Genomic DNA, 19,965 nt, shown 5'->3' on the forward strand with positions numbered 1-19,965 from the left:
CTACTAACATTGGGGGTAGACCAGTTGGCTTCTGCGAGTGGCATTGAGTGCTTAAGTGAAATGGACACATGGGATGCCTGCTGTTCTCTTCCCTCGGATAGGTTGCTGAGCATTTCCAAGAGCTGGCAGGCCATGTTGACAACATTAGTCTCTAATCATTTATTTGGACTTGGGGTTTTAAAGCCCCTGCTGGTCCTTCTTTGATCACCGACAGTGACGTGTGTCTGAGGCAGCAGTAGTAGCACGGATGTGTTTTGAACACTCACTTGCCCCTGAGCTTTGTAACGGTGTCTTTGAACATCATAGTCACATATATTACACACATGTCGCCCATCCCAAGGGGGGAAGCTGTTCTGCAGATGGGGGGCCCTTGAGCCACAGGGAGGTGAGGGTCCCCCAGCTATTCTGCCAAGTGGTAGACCTGGGTCTGGAATCCAGGTCTGACTCTGTAACTGCTGTTTTAAATCTTCACATCCGGTTGCTTCTGTCCTGGCACCTCTCTGCTGTTATCTGTACGCTTGTCTTTTTCCCTTTTGTCAGAAAACTGGGCTGTGTTTTTGGTATTTCCTAATAACAGCTGCACAGGGTCTTGCCATAGAAGTACCTGATAAATTATAGGTGAATTAATGGAGGGTAAGCGAGATAGTGAATCGTTGAGTGGTTGGCCTAAATCTTAACATCAAATTACTCAATTAATTACTCAGTATGTTCTGACTCTTTCTAGAATCATTTCTTTGCTCTTTAGACACTTATTCCAATGTGTAGATGTTATCTACAGTGTTTCTGAGTAAAATAAGCAGGAGTCATGGACGTTAGGTTTGGAGGAGCTTATACGCATCCAGCCCTCATTTTCTTGGCAGAGACTACCCAGCTGTCACCCCCCAGCCCATGAGGGCTCCAGCCCCTTCTCCACCACATCCTGCAGCAGGATCTGAGCCTATGGGGTAGGGGGTGGGGTCTCTCTGTCTTTCTTCACATAGTGTCCCCCAAAACATGCCTTTGCCTGTTGGTTTAATTCTAATTGATACATATTTGATTGTTTAAATAGTTCTTTTGTTATTATTACTAGTGTCCCTGGGAGACCCATCTTGTTCATATTCTACTACATCTTTGTTTTATTCTGACATTTCTTCTAAACATGTCTGAAAGCCCCTCTTGTTTCCCTCTTAAGTAACTTATTTTGCATTTCCTCTTTTATCTTATCTGCATCTTTTACTTAAATTGTTTTACTGAATTGTGTTTTTTAATCCATTTTTATTATACTTTCTTTATTATGTAAAGTTTAAAAAAAAAAATCCCTGAAGCCCCCTTTCTACCTCTGAATGTCTCTTAATAAGCTTTCCTGGCCCTTGACGTTCCATCAATCCCCACCCCACCCCCACCCCCACGGCCTCTTGTGACCTGCTCTAATGACTTTTGTGCTTCTTTTTTGGGTCTGTTATGTCTGCTGCGCCTTACTGTCCCCAGTCCTCCAGCCCCCTGGGACACTCATTCTTTTCTTACCCAAATAAAACACCTCTCCTCACAGCTGTCCCGAGATCCCTTGGGAACTCTGTAAGCTCTCTGGTATGTCTGAAGATGCCTGAGTGCTTTGGTTTTCCTGGTGGTTGGCTGCCTGGCACCTCTTCAATGCCCACTCCAAATCCCAGCTCATTTCTCTATAACCCACCAGCCACTATCCCTCGTTCAACTTTCTTTCTCCTGCCAAGCACTGGCCACTCCCTTCCTCTCACAGCCATGCCTATGGCAGTGCCCGCTGGCCTGGAACCTTCACCACGGCCACTCTCGCTCTCCTAGACACGGCTTCACCCACCCAGGTAGTGTAGGCCTCCCTTTCCTAAGTACAGTGGATTTATTTGGCTTTTCCTACTTCTGAGATCAAGCTTTCATAGGGTATGAAATGGTCACAGTCAGCAAGTTACTTATTTTTTATTTTTATTTTTTTTGCATGGGCAGGCTCTGGGAATCAAGCCCGGGTCTCTGTTACAGCAGGCAAGAATTCTGCCACTGAGCCACCAGTGCACTGCCCAGCAGGTTACTTTTTTAAATATCATTTCTCCTTTCCTGGCTTATTACCTTTTGGGTGTTTTATGACCCACAAATGCACCAGTGGAAGTAAACATACCGTATAAGCAGTAATGTGTTGTACAGATATGAGAGATTACCATTGTCACACATTTTAAAATACTCTTTGTGTTTTATTTCCTTTGAAATAGTAAATAAGGACTGAATACCTGCAGTATTAGGTTTTGATTTTCTGATCAGGTTCTTGTGTCTAGGGAACTACCTGAGGGTTTTTAATTTAGGTAAAAGCAAGAGAAGCAGCAAACCACTGCTAGAGAGAAGGAGCTGCAGGCAGCAGTCATTTCCTTGGCCCTGAGTTCATCTGAGGCTCCAGCTTCTTGGGTGCATTTCTGCAGAGAGGAAGGAGCTTGGAGCCAGAGGGACAGTCGTTGAGCCCCAAAGGAGTCCCTGGAATGTTCCAGGGCTGTGCTTCCTCAGTGTTTCCTGCTGATACACCTGGATCCTTGCCCCCTATGGAGTTCCTCCAGATCTTAATTTCCAGCACGCAGACCTTCAGGGTGGAGTGGCGTCTGTCCAGCCCTCTGACCTGCACCCCCTGTGTTGTGTGCAGGGACAGGGCGCCTTATCGGAGAGACTCCGGAGCTTCAGCATGCAGGACCTCACCACCATCCGGGGAGACGGGGTCCCTGCCCCCACGGGCCCCCCACCACCAGGATCTGGGCGGGCCGGCAGCAAACACGGCCAGCCTAAAATGTCCAGAAGTGCTTCTGAGAGCGCAGGCAGCTCAGGTAGGTGGCACTTTGCTTTCCCTCTCTTACCCCACCGCATCTTGAGCCTTGCTGTCCCTGAGGCTAGAGCACCAACCTGTGCCCTCCGGGAGTCGATAGATCTGGCTTGAGACCCAGGCTTGGGTGGGTTAAGGCACCTCCCAGGTGCCATCCAGGTGCAGCCAGTTTGGGCCCATGGCACCTGTTCCATCACTGTGGGCTTCAGGCTTGAGGAAGGCAGGAGCATGGATTGTAGGTGAAGGCATGGTGCCAGGATTCACAGCTTCCTGGGCAGTCTGGGGGAGCAGTGGAGGTAGAGGTGGGAGTGGGGGTAAGGGGGTGGGTGTTTCAGGGACACTGGCTCTCAGGAGCTGAGCACGTCCACAGCCATCAAAGGCTGGCTGGTGAGGGTGGCTGTAGGGGACGGCTCTGGGCACCACCTCTGCCCCTTGCCCTGTGGTGGGAAATGGAGCCATGTGGGCGGGAACGGAGCCGCTCTGTGGGCCCCGTGGCCATGATGTGTGCCCGTCCATGCCGCCTGGGCCTGCCGATCTATGCTGTGAGGTGCAGCCTCGGGGGTGTTGGCTCAGGCCCTGCCAGACCCCACCTGACTTTTGGGCATTTTAGATGTGGATGGAAAAGTTGCTCTGGGGTGGCCTGAGCCACAACCCAGGTTCCCACCAGGGAATGGAGAACAGCCTAGTGTCCCTCCCTCCCAGGATCGTCCTGTCTCCAGGGGTTGGAGGACTGTGGCTTTCCTGTTGGAAGGCACCATCCCACTCCTAAGAAGAATGCAGGGGCGTCAGCTGCCCCATCCAACCTCTGAGTCTTTTGAAGGCTCAGAGGAAGGGAGTTGCTTTAACATGTCACAGCTGGCACCAGGGCAGAGCTGGGGAGCTGGAGGCCTGACTAGGAGGTATCGAAAGGGGGGCGGTCTGCCTCAGGGAGGGGCTCCCTCTTGAGGCAGAAAGGACCCTTAGGGCTCATTTGGTCTAACCCTCCGATTTACCAATGGAGAAATGAAGGTCTGGGGAAGAGAAGGCTGCAGCATCACGGCTGGTGGGGCTGCCGCGGGAGGCGGTCCCTACCGCCCAGGCCAGTGCCTATTGCCCACCCACCAGCTCGAGCATCTGGCCCTGCCCTAGGAATGGGGGCACACAGTGAACTTGTGTTGTCTGCACCCTCATTCCACAGAAGGAAAAAGGCCCATGGGGCAGAGCAAGAATCACTGGGGCACAATTCCCGGGGCAGTGGGGGGGGGGGGGGGGGGGGGGCGGGCACTTACTAGCTGTGTGTCCTGGGCAGGCTCAGTTCCTTATAAGAAATGACAGTGCCCAATTTCTAGGCTTGCTGGGAGGACTGAAATGAAACCATCCCCATAAAAGGGCCTAGGATGGTGCCTGGAGCCATTACGAATAATAAGGAAAGTATTCAGGAGAGAAGGGGGTAGGGAAGAAGCAAAATCCCTGTCTTCAAAAGGGCTCAGACCGAAGTTGGAAGACAGATCATGCTTCAAAGGCTCTAGGGAGAGGCTCCCACTTTGGTTAGGAAGTGGGCCTGGGTCCCCTGGCATCCCTGCCTGACATTCTGTGCTGTCATTGTAGAGGAAATGTCACAGAGAGGTCATGCTCTGTACCGGGGCCACACAGCACTGGAACCACAGGCCTCCCTAGGGGACCATGCAGGGCAGCCTCAGAACAGTGAACCCTGGAGGCTGGGAGGGGCTAAGGACATGGGGACAGTCTCACCTTCACAGGCCAGCTCAGGTGGAAAAGGGCGTGGGGTGATTCGCGCGGGTACTGGCTAGCTGCCCTCTGCTAGCAGAGGCGGTGCCATCCCCTGCCTTGCTTCACTCGCCAGTTGTGGGTAGAGCAGGTCAGGTGGACTTCATGGAGAACCGGCCATGCTACCACGTGACCCAGGCCCCCTCGCTTCCACGCACCTGGGGCTTCGGGGAGGAGGGGCAGGGCTGGGAGGAGGGACATGCTGAACCAGCAGGAGCTCGAGGACCGTGTGGCACTATCTCCAGCTGTCCTGAGGCCTAAAATAAAAGCCAGCTCAGAAAGATGGTGAGAGATGGCCGCTGGCTTGGCACGGGGACTGCCTCGGGTGCCAGGCTTGCACAGGATGTGCAGGTTCCCCTCCAAGCTTAGAAGACCAGGTTTCTGTCCTGGCTCTGGCCCGTAGCAATGCTGGCCCTGTTCAGAGACAGCACAGGCAGTGGGGCCTGTGTTCCCCAACGGGTGCCCAATGGGCCTAGATCCAGGCAGATGCAACCAGAGGATTTGGCCTCAGCATGGGAGACAGACCCAGCTCCCTTCAGTGTTCTCCTTGGAAACAGGCACCAGTTTCTTTCTCCAGCCTGCTTCTCAGGCTCTTTCTCCAGCCTGCTTTCTCCAGCCTGCTTCTCAGGGTAGTAGAGCATAGACAGGAGGGCGTGAACAACCCTGGACCGGGTAGCCCAGGGAGAGAGGACGGGCAGAGTGGCCAGTCCACTGGAGGCCACAAGTGACACACATGCACAGATGGGTCTCAAAGCCACGAGGCACCAGGAGAAAAGTAGAAACCAGGACTAGATGTCATGGAACGATTTAAGCAGGATAAAAACATATGCTGGGCAGCGCTCATCCTGGTTTGCTTTTAAATAAAAAGATGCACGTTTAAATATTAAAGTTGCCGCTTGCTTGAGGAGGAAAGAGAGGATGAGTGGGATAAGGGGATAAAACGTATGCCTCCAACATGAAGGGGATCCTGGTAGCTGGTGGTGGCCTCTGCTGAGGAGGGAGACTGATTCGGGCCACTGCATCTTAGGAAGAAGGGAAGAAGCCAAGCCAAGGTGGCAGGGAGGGAGGGGGCACGGAAACTGAACCTGCAGGTGATTTTGCTCTGAAGGTTTCTGGAGGCAGACGCGGGTTCGGGGCTTCCCTGTGTCAGTGCCCCCCTGCCAACCGCCAGGCCAGGCACTCAGTGAACACCTGCCTGGGGTCTAAGGAAGATGCGGGCCTCAGGCATGGAGGATTGTTCTTTCTTGCACTTTTGGGGTGATGGGAGAGGCTGGTCAGTTTCCGCCCAGTCCCCTCACCTGACCTTCTCTCCCCGGCCTGGTCTGTCCTCCCCTATGGGCAGGCGGGGACTGGCGTTAAGAGGTATTCAGTCGGACACCAGAAGGGGACTGGAAAGTTGCAAGAAGGAAACCTGTCTTTCGAGAACTTGAAGTTACTCAGTTAACAAGTACTTAGTGAATGCCTACTGTATGCCAAGGATGGCCATGCCGCAAGACCGCTGGAGGGCACGAGGCCATGGCCAATTAGGCCAGCCCCGAGCACTTGTGGGAGTCAGAGGACATTCTGAAGGGGGGGCCCTGGGGAGAGGAAGGGGCCTTCTGGGCAAGGGTGGTGGGACTTCTTTCCCACAGGAAGCCTTGACTCCCAACCCCTGCCTTCTCCAGGGCTGTGGCGCTCAAGGGCTGTGCCCTGTGGGCCAGGCACAGGGAGGCCAAATCTGAACTGGTTCCCTCTGCAGAGACCCCCATTCCCAGGACCCTCTGTTGAACATACTGGGATGCCCACCCTCCCTGGGGCCTCCCTGTGGTGTGGGCATGTCACTGACGGTGCCCCGTCCCCACAGTGTGTACCTGCTGCTCCACCTGCAGGACCCGGAAAGGTGAGTGGGCAGCCGGCCTCTCTGCAGTGTGCTGGGCTCTTGCTGCCAGAGGGACGCTAACCACCAGCTGGCACCTGGCCTCGGGGCTCCCTCTCAGCTGCATGGTCTGGGGGGAGGGATTAGGAGGTTAAACCCTGAAAACATTATTTATTCTCTCCCCACTTCTGTGGGCTAGGAATTTGGGAATGGCTTAGCCAGGTTCTAGCTCTGTCCACCAGGTGAAGGTTTACCGGGGCTGCAGGACATGTGTCCACCCCATACTCCAGGGCAGCTGCTTCGCCCAGAGCTAGTGATGCAAGACAGAGGGCAAGCGGAAGGCCACGGTGGCTGTTCAGACTCTCGACTAGTCTTCGAAGTCACATGCTGCCGCCTCCGCCTTCTGCTGTTTGTTAGGAGCAAGCCCTGAGGTCCAGCCCCACTCGAGGGCGGAGTTAACATCCACCCCTGAAGAGAAGACGTGTGGACGAGTTTTAAAACCACACTCAGAGGCTGGCCTCGGTCCTCTGGAGTGACCAAACCCCTCACTGCCAGGGGTTTCTCTTCCCGGTGCAGCCGAGGGAGCCTGGGTCCAGCTGGGCTGCGTGCTGTCTGTGCCGCCGTGTGGCCTAACCGTCCCGCGCCCTCGCTTCCCACCTCTAAGACGGATGCTGTGCTCCCGTGGAATTGTTGCGATAGGCTTTCTGTAGGGTTCTTAGGATTGTGTCACGGCCCGGAGCCGCCGGGAGGCTCGGGGCGCAGGAACGGGCTGCTGGGCGGCGAGGACTGCGTGTGGCCACGGCGTGACGTTGCTGCCGGGCCCTGCGCCCAGCCATGTTGCTCCTTGGCAGCCTGCCGCGACTTCTCCCCTCACCTTCACCGGGGGCGCGAGGGGCACTGACGCTGCTCCCCTTCCACCCTGCGGCCCGCATGGTGTCGGGAAGGGAGGAGGACCGCGGTGCGGGGGACAGGGTGCAGATAGGCTCCCCCCTCCACGTGGACTGGCTTCCGCCATTTCATCGCTGTAAGGCTTCTCAGATACTGAGGTTTTCCCGGGCTTTGGGCAGCCGTGGCCAGGGTGCATGGAGGTTCAGAGGCGTCCCGGTGGTCCCAGCTGGTGCGGTCCAACCTCTATTTCTAAATTCTGTGAGCCACTTGGAAGGCCCCTAATTCCGGGGTGTGGCCGCATGGGGTTCTGGGGAGACAAGGCTGTGCGCCTTCCCTTCCTTCCTCGGGGCTGCTCCATGCCACGCCCTGAAGCCCTTAGTGTCCTAGACACCTGGCAGCAGCATCTCAGAGGCTGTTTGCAGCACACTGAGATGCAGCTGCAGCCGATTGCACAATACTGGCATTAATGTCCTAGAAAGGGCCCAGAGGTTGAAGCCAGGAAGAAACCTGAAGAGGCTCAGAGTTGCCGCCGGGAAGCTGTGGCCCCCAGCATGCCCTTTCTTGACCCTTTCCCACTCCGCGGGGCCCCCAGTGCCCCCCAAAGCCACCTGTCCCTCCCCAGGGCTACAGCAGCGAACCAACTGTGGCCTCAAGAAAACCCCTTCCCCTCCAGGCCTCGGCCACCCCCTCTGAAAACTGGGGGCTTGGGTTGGAGTCCCTTTGAGGTCCCCCCAGCCCTGACAGCCTGAAGGGTGCTGGGTTGCAAAGTGTTGGCAGATGATGTTCAGGGTGGGGTGGGGGTTGTCGGCCCCCAGGGCAGCCGGCTGTCAAGCAGTGATACCTCTAGAGAGGATTTCAGGGCTCCCAGGGGCCCACCCAAACCCTGAAATTGTATCCCCTGTGGGGTGGCCCATGGCTAAAGTAGAGCCTGGGAAGGCTGACGTCACTCTTGGGGCCTTGGGGGTCCCTGGGACCCCTGAACAGAACAGGGAAGTCTCCAGGGGTTGTAAACTCAGATCTTAATTGGGGGGTGGGGGTAGGGGTGGGAGAACGGTCATGTCGTAGAGCAGTGACACGTGACGGCAGAGCGTGGAGAGCCCGGGAGCAGCCTGTGCTCTGGGTTGACCGCCTCAGGGCCAGGAGGATGTCCCCTACACACCCTGCCCCGTCCCTGCACAGGCTGCTCACCTCCTCCATTCACTCTTTTTCTGTGTTTCTGTCATTCTCTTTTTCTCCCGTCCTCAGCATCCCTTCTTCCCTCTCTACTCTCTGCCTACTTTGCTGTAATATAGAATTGAGTGAGCTCTTACCGTGGCTTAGAATTATTTCTTTTTCCTGTGTTTTATTTTTTTAAAGCAAGCATGGAGGATAATTTTAATAAGCAAGAACACCATCTCTTTTTATCCTCTCTTATTTAAAAACAAAAACAAAACAGAAAAGATTGCAGTTCACTTGAGCGTGGCCCCTGGGCAGCGTTTTCCTCTGGCCACAACCGGAGTTGCTGTCCGAGGTTTGGAGGACGGTGTGCATGTATGCGTGTGCGTGTGTGTGTGTACGCGCGTGTGTGTGTGCGTGCGTGCATTTCATTCCCAAAGGCCTTTCCCTAACAGAGTGTTCTCTTCTTTCTCCTCCGTGGCTGTCGGGGACATGGACGTAAGTGTTCCAGGCGGGCGTGTGCTGTCCAGCGTCACCGCCTTGCCCCGTATGTGCTGTGTGCAGTGTTCTCTAACCCGGGCCAGGTGTGGACACCCCTGCCCTGCCGGCCCCTCCCGTCCTGCCTCCCAGCCTGCCATGGTCCTGCGGACATGTGTGCTAACCCAGAAATGTCAGCCAGGCCGCCGCTTAGTCCCTGCCGAGGAGGACACAGGAGATGTCCTGCCCTGCCCTGCCCAACCCTAGAGGCTGCCCTACGTGGCTGCTCCTGGCTCCAGGCCGCCCCTGAGGTGGCGGGCTGACATCTGCACGGGAGGCATCTCTGTCCTCTAGTCCCTGTGGCCCCCAGGGTGGTTGGACACTGAGCTGTGAGGAGCAGCACCACCCTTTCAGGCCTGCAGTCAGGGGGGCATGACTTCTGTTTAGATCCACAAGGACAAGCGTGTGAGGACACACACCCTGTCCTCAGCCTCGTCCACGTTCCCCTTGGTAAGACCACGTGCTGTGGGTTTTATACTTCATGTCCACCCCTCCCTGTTCCAAAAAGGGTTTAAGTCTACTTGTGGAAATAACATGAAAAATCAAAATAAAGTAAGGAAAAATGAAACTGGGGAAAAGGGAATAGATAGGTAAGATGAAGTTAGGGGTGAGGAAATCTTAAACACAAGCCATAAAGTTGTAGACCGTCAAAGACTCTGAGCTTCCTTGTAGTCAGTGCAAAGAGAGAAACAATTAGTTAACTGTCCACCACACCACCACCAACCAAAGGCTCAGAGGCTCCCTTATCTTGTCCAGAATATTTATTCTTACAGGTCCTAAGACTAAGGCAGAATATTATAAACAACATTCTTGGCAAAAATCTCCAGTGAACACGGTGAGCAGTTTTTTCTCTTTTTAGTAAGTCTGTCTGTAGCTCCCATCTGAGGCTACTTCTGGCCCTCTGAGCCACCCACACAAGCCACCTTTGCTCCCAGCTCTGGTGAGCTGAGCACTTGTTTTCTGTTCCTGCCTCGACATCTGGGACCCGCTTGACCATCATTCCTTGCTGGTCAGAGGTTCGTTTTTCTACTCTTTAGTCCATGCTCCAGGGTGCAGAGGAGAGCAAGCACAAAGCCATTTTGGTGCCAGTCCTGAGGTTAGTTATTGACTTTTGGCAGTGTTTGATTCAGTGCTCAGCCTCAGTGAACCCAGACTGGTGCATGGGATGGCTTGTTAGATGCCTGTGGGTCTTGGGGCAGTGCTGGGACAAGAGGGAACATCATGTGCAGGCCCCTCTCCTGGGGGATTTCTGGTCAGGGGCAGCCTGCTGGTTTGGGATGGGGTGGACCTGGCCGGGCTGGTTCTGCCGGGTCTACCGTGGGCTCAGGGCTTCCGGTCCTGGGCAGTCCTGTCCTTTCTCCCTCTGGATTGCATCTTGTTGCTGAGTAGAAAGTTCTGATTCGGGGTGAGAGCTGAGCATCCCTAGGTGACAATAGTATTCCACTTGTTTAGCTGATGGAGTGGCCACCCTGCACCCCAGCCTGTGTAGGTGCTCAGAGAAACTAAGGGGACATCAGGCATGGGCCTCCACCTTTCCATTTGGAGGTCACCAAGTAGGGAGGTTATGGAGGGCCAGAGCTTAGGGAGAGCTCCCCAGAGCAGCTGGTCCTTTTAGATCCAGTTTTGGCTGGGGAAGGGACCAGAAGGCAACCACCCAGAGTGAACAGACAGGAAATCAGAGAAACCCATCTGAGCCAATCGTTGGGTTTGAAATGCTGAGTTAAGGCCTTGGTGTGCTTGTGCTGCCCCCTGCTGGCGGCTATGCAGTGTAGCAGCAAGCCCTGCAGAGCTGCCCGAGAGGAGTTCAGGCATTCTTTGGCTCGCCCCACAGCCAGGGCCCCTCTGATCTCATGAGTCCCAAATCCTTGTGACCTTTGGTGGCTGGACGCATTTTTAGGCACATGCGGAGGTCTCCCTAGCTCTGCATTCTGGGATTCTAAATGAAAATTACATAAAAGAATAGGAAGATGTGCCTGTGGACGTCAGATCATCTGGATATGGGTAGAAAATGTTTTAGCTCTCAACCAAGGTAGGACCCGCTCGCCAGTCGATATGGAATGTGTATGAGCATCTAACATTTTAAAAGTGCTGTGCATTCAGGGAGATGAAATAATTCTGGAGCTTTGCCCGTGGATTTAGTCAGGGCAGACTGAAACTGGAACCTTGCCTTATTTGTGAATGTGCTTCTTAGCTTAGGCTCTGCTTCTCTAGAACTTGGCCTTTGAAATAAAAAATCGTATCAGGCTGTCTCTTAAGGCCTCCTGGCATTTGATATCCTGTATCGTAAAGGATGCTTTGAGCTGAATATGCAGGTGACATCAACTGTCAACATGGCTATATATAAATGTAAAAAAACGTGTTTTCCCCACTTGAAAGCACTGCCACTGTCCTTTCTAGAGGGGACTTTCCCTGGCTTCCTTCTGGTGGCCTAAGCTGCGGGGGATGGACATCTCAGTGAAGGTGCTCCCTCCTTCTCCCAGGGAAGCAGTGCTCCCCCATCTGGAAGCCAGCTTGTGGCATATCTTGGGTTGCACTTTCCCCATCCCAGATACCCCTGCAGAGAGGCCCCCAGGATGAAGGCAGAGGGGCCTCAGCTTTGCTAACAGGCCTGGCATGGGGTGCTGTGTCTAGCCTTGCCCTTGCCCTCTGTGGGATGCTGTGTCTAACCTTGACCTTGCCCTCCATGGGGTGCTGTCTAACCTTGCCCTTGCCCACGCTCTCTGGCTCCTTTCCACATTGACCCCCCTCGCTGTGCTTTTCTTCTCTGTGTAGATGGTAAATGGACATTAAGTGGTTGAGGGAGAGGTGAATGAGGGTGGTCTGAAGGCCTGGGAGCCCCACCAGGTCCCAAACCCATTGGCGTTTTCGGACGAGGAGGAGGAAGACCTGCTGGATTTCATGTACAAGTTTAAGGCGCCTAGAAAGCTGGATCTGTCCCTGGAGGTACACGGCATCTGGGGCTATGGGATGGAGTATGTGTGTTTGCACAGTGGCTTTGTCCTGGAGGTCTCAGGGTGCTGGGAGTAGGCATCTCTTTTTTCCCAAAATGGAGGTATAAAAGACTCTGCTAATTTTATCGAGAAATAGTAAAGGTGAGTCATAAAGCACCTAGGAATTTTTTTTTAAGTAAACACTCCTAAGATGATGTACAAGGGAAAAACAACCAAATGAGTGTTTTTGAAGATGCAAACTTCAGCCTACATCATCTGGCACATTTTCAAGAAGACTTGCTCCTTACTGCCTCTCCAGGATACAGCATGGTTCCAGGAGCAAAATGGATGGAGCACAATCCTCTAAAGTCACCAGGGACTGAACATGGGCCTTGCCTACTATTGCCTTGTGCCGATGAGTTGGAGTTTGGGGTAGGAACAGAGTCAAGCCCAGAGCTTTGTGATGTGAGATGCTCTGTGAGCATGGCAGGGAGTCAGCAGCCCTGGGGTCTGGCAGCTCCAGGGGCCTGCAGGACGCCTCTCTCTCTCTCTGCCCTGCACATCTCCCCTGCTGTCCCTTCTGTTGACCTCTGTGGCCAGAGAGCCCAGATGAGACACCACCCCCCATTCCCCATGCAGAGACTCAGGTGACATGCAGAAATGTTCCCCTGAACAAATGCAGCGCTCCCTGTATAAATAGCTTTCCCCTGTATAAACACAGCTTTTCGTGCACAAACACAGTGTCCCCTGTACAGTGTTTAAACAGTATTTCACTGTATAAACACAGCATTTCCCTATATAAATACAGTGTTCCCCTGTACAAAACTGCCTTTTCCTGTGCAAACACAGCATTTCCCTATATAAACACAGTATTCCCCTGTACAAACACTGCTTTTCCCTGTGCAAACACAGCATTTCCCTATATAAACACAGCTTCCCCCTGTACAAACACAGTGCTTCCTTTTATAAACACAGTGTTTCCCTGTACAAACAGCCGTTCCCTATAGTATAAACACAGTGTTCCCTGTATGGTGTTTCCCTGTACAAACAGTACAAGCTGTTTTACAATTTACTGTTAAACAGCTTGCCAAGAGGCCGAGTTCTAAAACTGTAGGCTTCGCTGGTTCTTCTTTTACTGAGAGTCCGGAGATGGTTGGTGAACATTTCTTAGTTGTGAGGCTGCAACATATGGGCTTGGGGTGTGAGCAGGTCCAAGCCTTCTGCTCGTGCCCCCCGCCCCTGCTTCTGGGTACCTGCCTGGCTCTGTGCTAGCGCCTGGAAAGTGGTAGACATGACACAGATTGTCTCAGGAGGTCCCCAGTCCGGCGGGAGAGGCAGAAAGCAGGTGGAGTTGACCTCACCCCGGGGCAGAGGCCTCGGGGTGGGGTCTGGGTGAGACACTGCAGTTGCAGGCCAGGCTGTGGGGAGAGGGGCATAGGGACTCTCTGCAGGGTGCCTTTTGAACTGGTTGCTGAGGACACCTAGAAATATGCAGGGCAGAAAGGGGAGGCAGGGCTTAAAATCAGAGGCAGGTGAGGACCAAAGGGGAGTCAGCCGGTTGCGTGGCTCCCTGGAGGCGACAAGAGAACTTTCCTTTTCCTTAGCTGGAATGGTATCGCCTCCTGGGACTCATGTGTCCCATACGAGGAGGGTCCTTCGTGGTCATTTGTGGGGAAGTCGAGGTGGGACCCTTTACACCTAGAGGGCGTTTGCTTGGGTTGTGATTTGCTATGAATTAAAGGGTTTCACCTCCAGGAGCAGGCTGGAAATTTCATGATGGAGGCTTTAAACGTGCCCCATGGATCATGAGGCTGGTTCCCCAAGGAAGTTACAAAGACCAGATGGGGAAGCAGTCCTCTCTGCCGATCACTGCGAAAGTTTGTTTTGCTCCCGAGGCAGGTATAAGGAGGTGTCCTCTTCCTGAACAAAACTTTGGGAGACATCAGGCAGCATGGGTCAGGGAGGCACTGACCTTCTCAGTCCGCCCAGGTCACGGAGACCCTCAGGACATGCTCTGGGGTCTGGTTCCTGACCCAAAGTGAGTCCCCAACCCCAGCCAGCTGCCTGCAACACCGTGCATTCTTCTCAAAGGCTGGCTATCTCGACACCAACCTTTCTGGGTGCTGTCCTGAAGATTCCACGTGTGCCAAACCAAGGGCTGTCTTTCTTTCTGTCTTCTCCAGGTACCGCCTAGAACCCTCCGATCCCGCTTCAGGAGGAAGAGTAGCTCATCCCCGGCCGCTGAGACCACGTGAGGGGAGCCGCAGCCCAGGCCCACGGATGCTCCTTCTCTGCCTTAAAGAGCTGTCCCCTCACCCCAGGCAGCCGCTGGCCGGGCAGCCCACAGACTTGGCCTCCTCTCTCCCCTCTCTTCCACTCTCAGTTATTTCCTTTCCTTTTCTTTTTTGTTTTGCTGGGGAGAGGCTACATAAGAAAGTGGTGGGGGGCGACCTTTAAATCCCTGAGGTTAGTGGATTTCCACTATTAGGTTGTCATCATAGGCAAGAGCGTGTTTTTAGACATATGGGAGAATCGCCCCAACACTGCTGAAATGTACATTTGTAATTTATCTGTTGCATACTTAGTTTTAAGTTCTGTAAATGCAAAGAGAGCAATTTTGTAAAACTTTTTTTGTTGTTGTTCTTGGTACTAATCCTTTGGCCTATGATGTACATACTTTGGCTTTTGGCTTAATATGATGGACTTGTAAGGGCTGCGGGAGGTTCTAATTTGTAAGCAAATTGCAGCAACAGAAATGTAAAAAATTATCAGTTCTAGAGAATGTCTCAGATGTGCTTATAGAGCTTCCAAATACAGCTCCAGCAAAATGTCCCCTTCCCTTAAGGTAGATGCTCCAGTCTTCATAGTAGCATAGCCAAGATGGCAGAGAAGTCTAGAATGAAGAGAGACAACATCTTAGTGACAGAGATGAGTATGATACGAGGTTGAAGAACAGTTGGATGAGGGAGAGTCACAGGAAGCCCATCTCCCTACCTCAGACTCAGGTTTTAGAAGTTTCTGACCCCATTTAGCTTTGAATAGGCAGGTGACCCACCCTGGGTAAAACTCCTTGGGAATGTGGGCTCACTGAGCTGTGGTAATAATTTTGAGTGTTTCAAAAGTGCTTGGCAAATAATTACAACTCTTTAGTCACCAGTACAACAGTGAATTTCCCCAAAAGAGGAGCCTATAATTAGAATACCTTGTATTAGCAGAAAACAATAAGCAGAAACAAAAAGACAAAATAAAATCTATGGTTCGGTGTTTCAGCTATGCTATAATACGCATTGGGGACGTATGACAGTGAGAATGCTGGGTTCTCATAAGGCTTCAGACGCTGGGGGTGCTAATGATAAGGCTGGCTGCTCAGACAATGGTAGCTCCCTCTTCCCTTCCCTTCTCAATCTGTGCAGTGTGGGAGCAAGAGAAGTCCCACAACCATGAACACTCCAGGTCTGCACAGGCACTTTATAAAGCCCAGATTACCTGGGAGAAGAAGGCAGCGTGATCTGAGGGGACTCCCACTTAGGGTGAAATTTTTTTCTTAAAAGTAAGAGAATTGGGCTCACATGGAATTTTAGTCTGGGATGGCTACCTCCCATGACAGTTGAGCTGAATCATAGGACTAGTTAGTGTTTTTATTAGGTGTAGTGCATGCAGTGTTGCAATCCAGCCCTTCATACCTGGGTCGTGCGCATAGACAGGCCCTGAGGACTGGAGATTTAGTGCTGGGGGCTGCACAGAACTCACTGTTGCCAACTGTGAGCAGCCCACTGCTGGGTGGCATGGACAGGCCTCAGTGACTTCTGCTGATGAGCCCTCGGCTGGGTCTTGCACCTCAGAAAGGGTTTTACTTGAAGTTAGTTGTTGCGAGATACACATATTTAAAATCCTTCCTCCCACAGTTCCTCTGAAGGTGATTTTATAATTTATTAAAGGATTTAGGGGAATAAATCTAAAAAGCAAATTTGTGGTTGAGAGGGCAAATAGAGGCTGTCTGCTTTATTGTCTGTGCCTGACACTCACCAGTACCTAGTTGACGTGTTCTTCAAGCTTACAGAATAGGTTCAGAGAAAAAACTGTATATACGCATCAGTTGGGAGTACCTAGAATTATCAGAAACAAGTGCAGGAAAGGCTAAAGCAGCTTTTTAGCAACTTTGTTTGTTGTGGCCAAAAAAATAAATGCCGTTATCAGCTGAGATTACAATCCCCTAGTGAACAAGCTATATTTTCACCATTTTACCATAGAAAGTTCTAACAAGAACAGGCTGTTCAGTTTGCACTCAATTATGCCAAAAAAAGTTTGAAGCACTCTACTCTCAGGCATGCAGTGTTACTTCTCATTCAAGGTTAAAAATATATAACGGTATCTAAACTGCTGTCTTAATGTAAATGTAACTATTTTTTTCTTCAAGCGTTGATTAGGGAGTTGGTTTCTTTCTTAAAGACACCTACAGCTGAGAGCAGCTGTTCTATTTCTATTTCTGGCAAAATGTGTTTACTCATCCAACAAGCTGTGTCTCTGTGTACAGACTGACCTAAGATGTGTACACGTAGTGGTATGGTGGCGTCCAGAGGATATAACCAAATGTTTTTAATTTGCTGAGTTACAGACACAGGCTGTTTACAAAATCCTAGCTCAAAAGTCTGGAATTCTCATGTGTTAATTTTCAGTTGGTTGCCATTGAGCACCTGTTGTTTCTGAGGTGAGGCATGGTCTTGTACTTCGAGGTTGGCGAGTTTGGTCATAATTCCTCCAGACTGTGTGTGAATAGCTTGCTCACTTCGCTGGCCTTTGAGACGTGTGTGCTCCATAGTGAACTGTCCACGTGTTTGTGCTGAGAGTTCTTGTCAATCCTGACCATCGCTGAGCTCCTTCCTGGTCCTTCACTGTGCACAGTATTCAAAATGGCAAAGGATGAGCTCCATCCTCTGGCGGCACCGGTGCAGAGAGCTGGTATTCCGGACTGTGGCTGTGCATTTTCCCTTGTTTATTTCCTGTAGTCCATGTAGAGCCATCTGTAATAAAATAGTATACTGGCCCATGCATCAGAGAGATGTAAAATTACAGTATTCCAAAGGTTGAAGTTCTGCAGTTTTGTTATCATGCCTGATACACATCTTGAATAAATAAAGTCTTAACACTTTTCTTCTAAAAAAAAATCTTTGTAATGTTGGGCTTAAGAGGAAAGAGAAATTAGAAAATAAACACACCTGTGTGGAAGGTAGCAAGGATTACAAGCAAAGTGCTCAGCCACTACTGGCCTTGACTTGACCCCATGCCAACTACACAGGATTGTGGAAAAGAAAATAATTAAATATGAGCGTTCTGAAAAACCAATGGATTACACTAATTTAAACCTGACATTATCACTGGGCTTTACATTTTAAAAGATTGTCAGTGGAATCTGGGTGACTATGAAAATGCCAGAGTAGTTCTTCTGGGAAGCAGTTCTAAGGGCCTTTGGTCCAGTGTTTCACCTCTCTGAGTCTGATTCCTCACCTGCAGACAGGGGTACCTACATGGGTCTGAACAAGCAGTACCTACGAAGGTGTACTGTTGGCTGTACAGAAGCCACCATCATTGTCGCGGCCTGTGCCTTTTCAAAATGAAGGCACCCTGCAGCTCTGTGTGGTGGTCACACAGATGTGGAACTCAAAACGTAAAACATCAAAACTGAACACAGGCCCATTTTCTTTGCCTTTATAGTCTGGTATCCTACATGTTTGATACAAAAACTGTAAAAGAAAGCAATAGTGGCAGGTAAAGGAGCAGATTCAGAGGACTGAAAAGATGGAAGAGATGGAAAGAAGGTTGAAAATCCATTCATTTACTGAGCCAGGTCCAATGGCAGTAGAACTGAAATTAATCAGATTAAGAGCTGACAACAGGAAAGCAAACTTAGGATATTTTAAAGCTGAATTGATACAGTGTCGTGAAGACATATATAGTACTTATAGTACTAGATTATACTCACTGGCTGATTCAAGGTGTGACTTTTTATGTTGTTAGAAAACCTAGGGAAATAACATGAGTCCAATGAGTTAAACCCATGTTCTGTGACTTATTAATTTATTTTACCTCTCTAAGCTTCGATTTCATCAACTCTAAATGAGGGATGAGTAATAGACCTCTTTAAGGGATGTACTAAGAATTAGAAGTTTTACAGATCAACCCCCTCACACTGGGACATCGTAGGTGTTCCATACACTTTTACACGTACTTGAATGTGTCACTTAGGTAGACTTTAATGAAGGACGTTTTATTGTCAAACTATAAACTCTGTGCTGATAAATCCTGTTACCCTCAAAATGAAAACTGACTATATGAACATTTCTTTTCCCCTAAATCCTATGCCTACTTCTATTTTCAGTCCCTCTGAATCCTAGTCACCAGTCCTCTTCTTCACCCCTCCTTTCTCAAAGGCTCTGTGAGGCCCTAATGGTCTATACATGCACTAAAAGAGGTCATGGAGATGGTGGGAAAGTGTCCTCCTCAGCTCTGAAGTCACTAATTCCCAAGTGGGAGGTCAGGAGCAGGCAGGTGAAAAGATGTGTAAGCCTTCTAAGTGGCTGGCTTCCTCTGTCCCAGATGCGGGATGAAATAAAAACGCATCAAAACAGAATGCCATTCCATGTTTCAGGCCCTTACCTCATCTTGTCAAATGTCTGGCCTTAATTGGTTCTATAAACAACACACTCTTGGCCTTCTGGTTTTAGAACATTCTATGCCACCCCTTCCTTTTCTTTTCATGTATACACACTTGGCTTAAGGAAGCCCCCTATCCTGGTCTGACATGATTTTAGTTTGGTGTTTAACTTTATTCTATTAACAACAGAAGAACTTCCTCTTATCATCAACTATTGTATTAAGGGACTGGAAATAGTAATTGACACATACTTCTGCTTAATAATGGTTTTCAACCAGCAAAGCTCCCTGTGGTTTGACAAACTGGCCATAACATTCTCTCCTATGCCAACTGAGAACCACTGCCCAGAAGACAACCACTCGGTTATTCAAATAACTACCCACCTCTTCCCAAGGAAAGAATGTTCTTAAAAGACCTGAGGTTAATTTCCCCCACCCCCATCCCCCCTCCCCACAGCCCCACTAGTATCTTTCAAAGTTTTCTTAGGGAAATTTTGGCAAACTTTATACTCACAAATAAAAAGATGAAATTTCAAAAAATACAGCATCTTTCAACATTTAAGTAAAAGTTTTTTCTTCACATGTATTCTCTTCTGTTCAATGAATGAGCATGCCAAAAGGCTATTTCATTTGTTCTTCCTCTCTATAAAAAAATCTTGTTCCAAGTAACTAAATGAGAGCTGTTATGAACAGAATGCATCTAGTGTACTAGATGTGAAGTGTATTGTACCCCATGCTCACCTCTAAGTGAAACTGCTCAAATAACTGGTTTTGGCTACATGTCAATCTGCTAACACAACCAGTGCGCTGTGGGTTGGCTTCTGACCTAGGAACTCCTAACTGGACAGAAACCCCTGATGAGACCTGGTGTAAAACAAAAAACAAAACTGGCCCAGTTGGCAATTAGGGTCTGTTGGCAATGAGAGACTGGAGACAGGAGCAAAGGGTCATGATATAGAAACTCCCTTATAATGAATATTCAAAAGCAATGGATTAAAGCAGTTGGTGAGCAGAGAACACAGCCAACAACATCTCAAGAGCCGAGTCCCATGCATGGCAGAACCCAAGCCTGAAGATCCACACTTGCAGCTGTCAGGTCCTGGGAGGTGCCTCAGATCCAGGATCAGCCCCCTCTCTGCTCTTCCTGATGCTTGGGGACTGTATTTTTGGGTTAGAGATGGGGTGGGTGAGGTGGTTCATGAGTTCCCATGTATATTAGAATAAAGCCATGCTGCTTGAGCTAATTTGCTGGTTTTAGTGTCTTTTTTTGTTTGTCCTAATTTGAGATTACTACCCAATAAATAAGCCTAATAGAACAATAATGCAACATTTTAAACTGTTAATTTCTTAACCAAACCTAAGAATGCTTAATC

General features: G+C 50.5%; 1 protein-coding gene across 2 annotated transcripts in view; it reads left to right on the plus strand.

The window, feature by feature from the left end:
• Window positions 1-19,850, plus strand: part of REEP1 (receptor accessory protein 1) — a 114,083-nt gene extending 94,233 nt beyond the window's left edge. For both annotated transcript variants that reach the window (XM_077134843.1, XM_077134844.1), the window contains 4 exons: window positions 2,636-2,813; window positions 6,420-6,455; window positions 11,803-11,954; window positions 14,125-19,850. In XM_077134843.1, the coding sequence (XP_076990958.1) occupies window positions 2,636-2,813; window positions 6,420-6,455; window positions 11,803-11,954; window positions 14,125-14,196 (438 nt within the window). In that variant the 3' untranslated portion in view covers window positions 14,197-19,850. The remainder of the gene's footprint in view (window positions 1-2,635; window positions 2,814-6,419; window positions 6,456-11,802; window positions 11,955-14,124) is intronic.
• Window positions 19,851-19,965: the final 115 nt, after the last annotated feature.

Source organism: Tamandua tetradactyla, chromosome 17 (genome assembly GCF_023851605.1).
Source record: "Tamandua tetradactyla isolate mTamTet1 chromosome 17, mTamTet1.pri, whole genome shotgun sequence".
NCBI classification, from domain to species: Eukaryota; Metazoa; Chordata; class Mammalia; order Pilosa; family Myrmecophagidae; genus Tamandua; species Tamandua tetradactyla.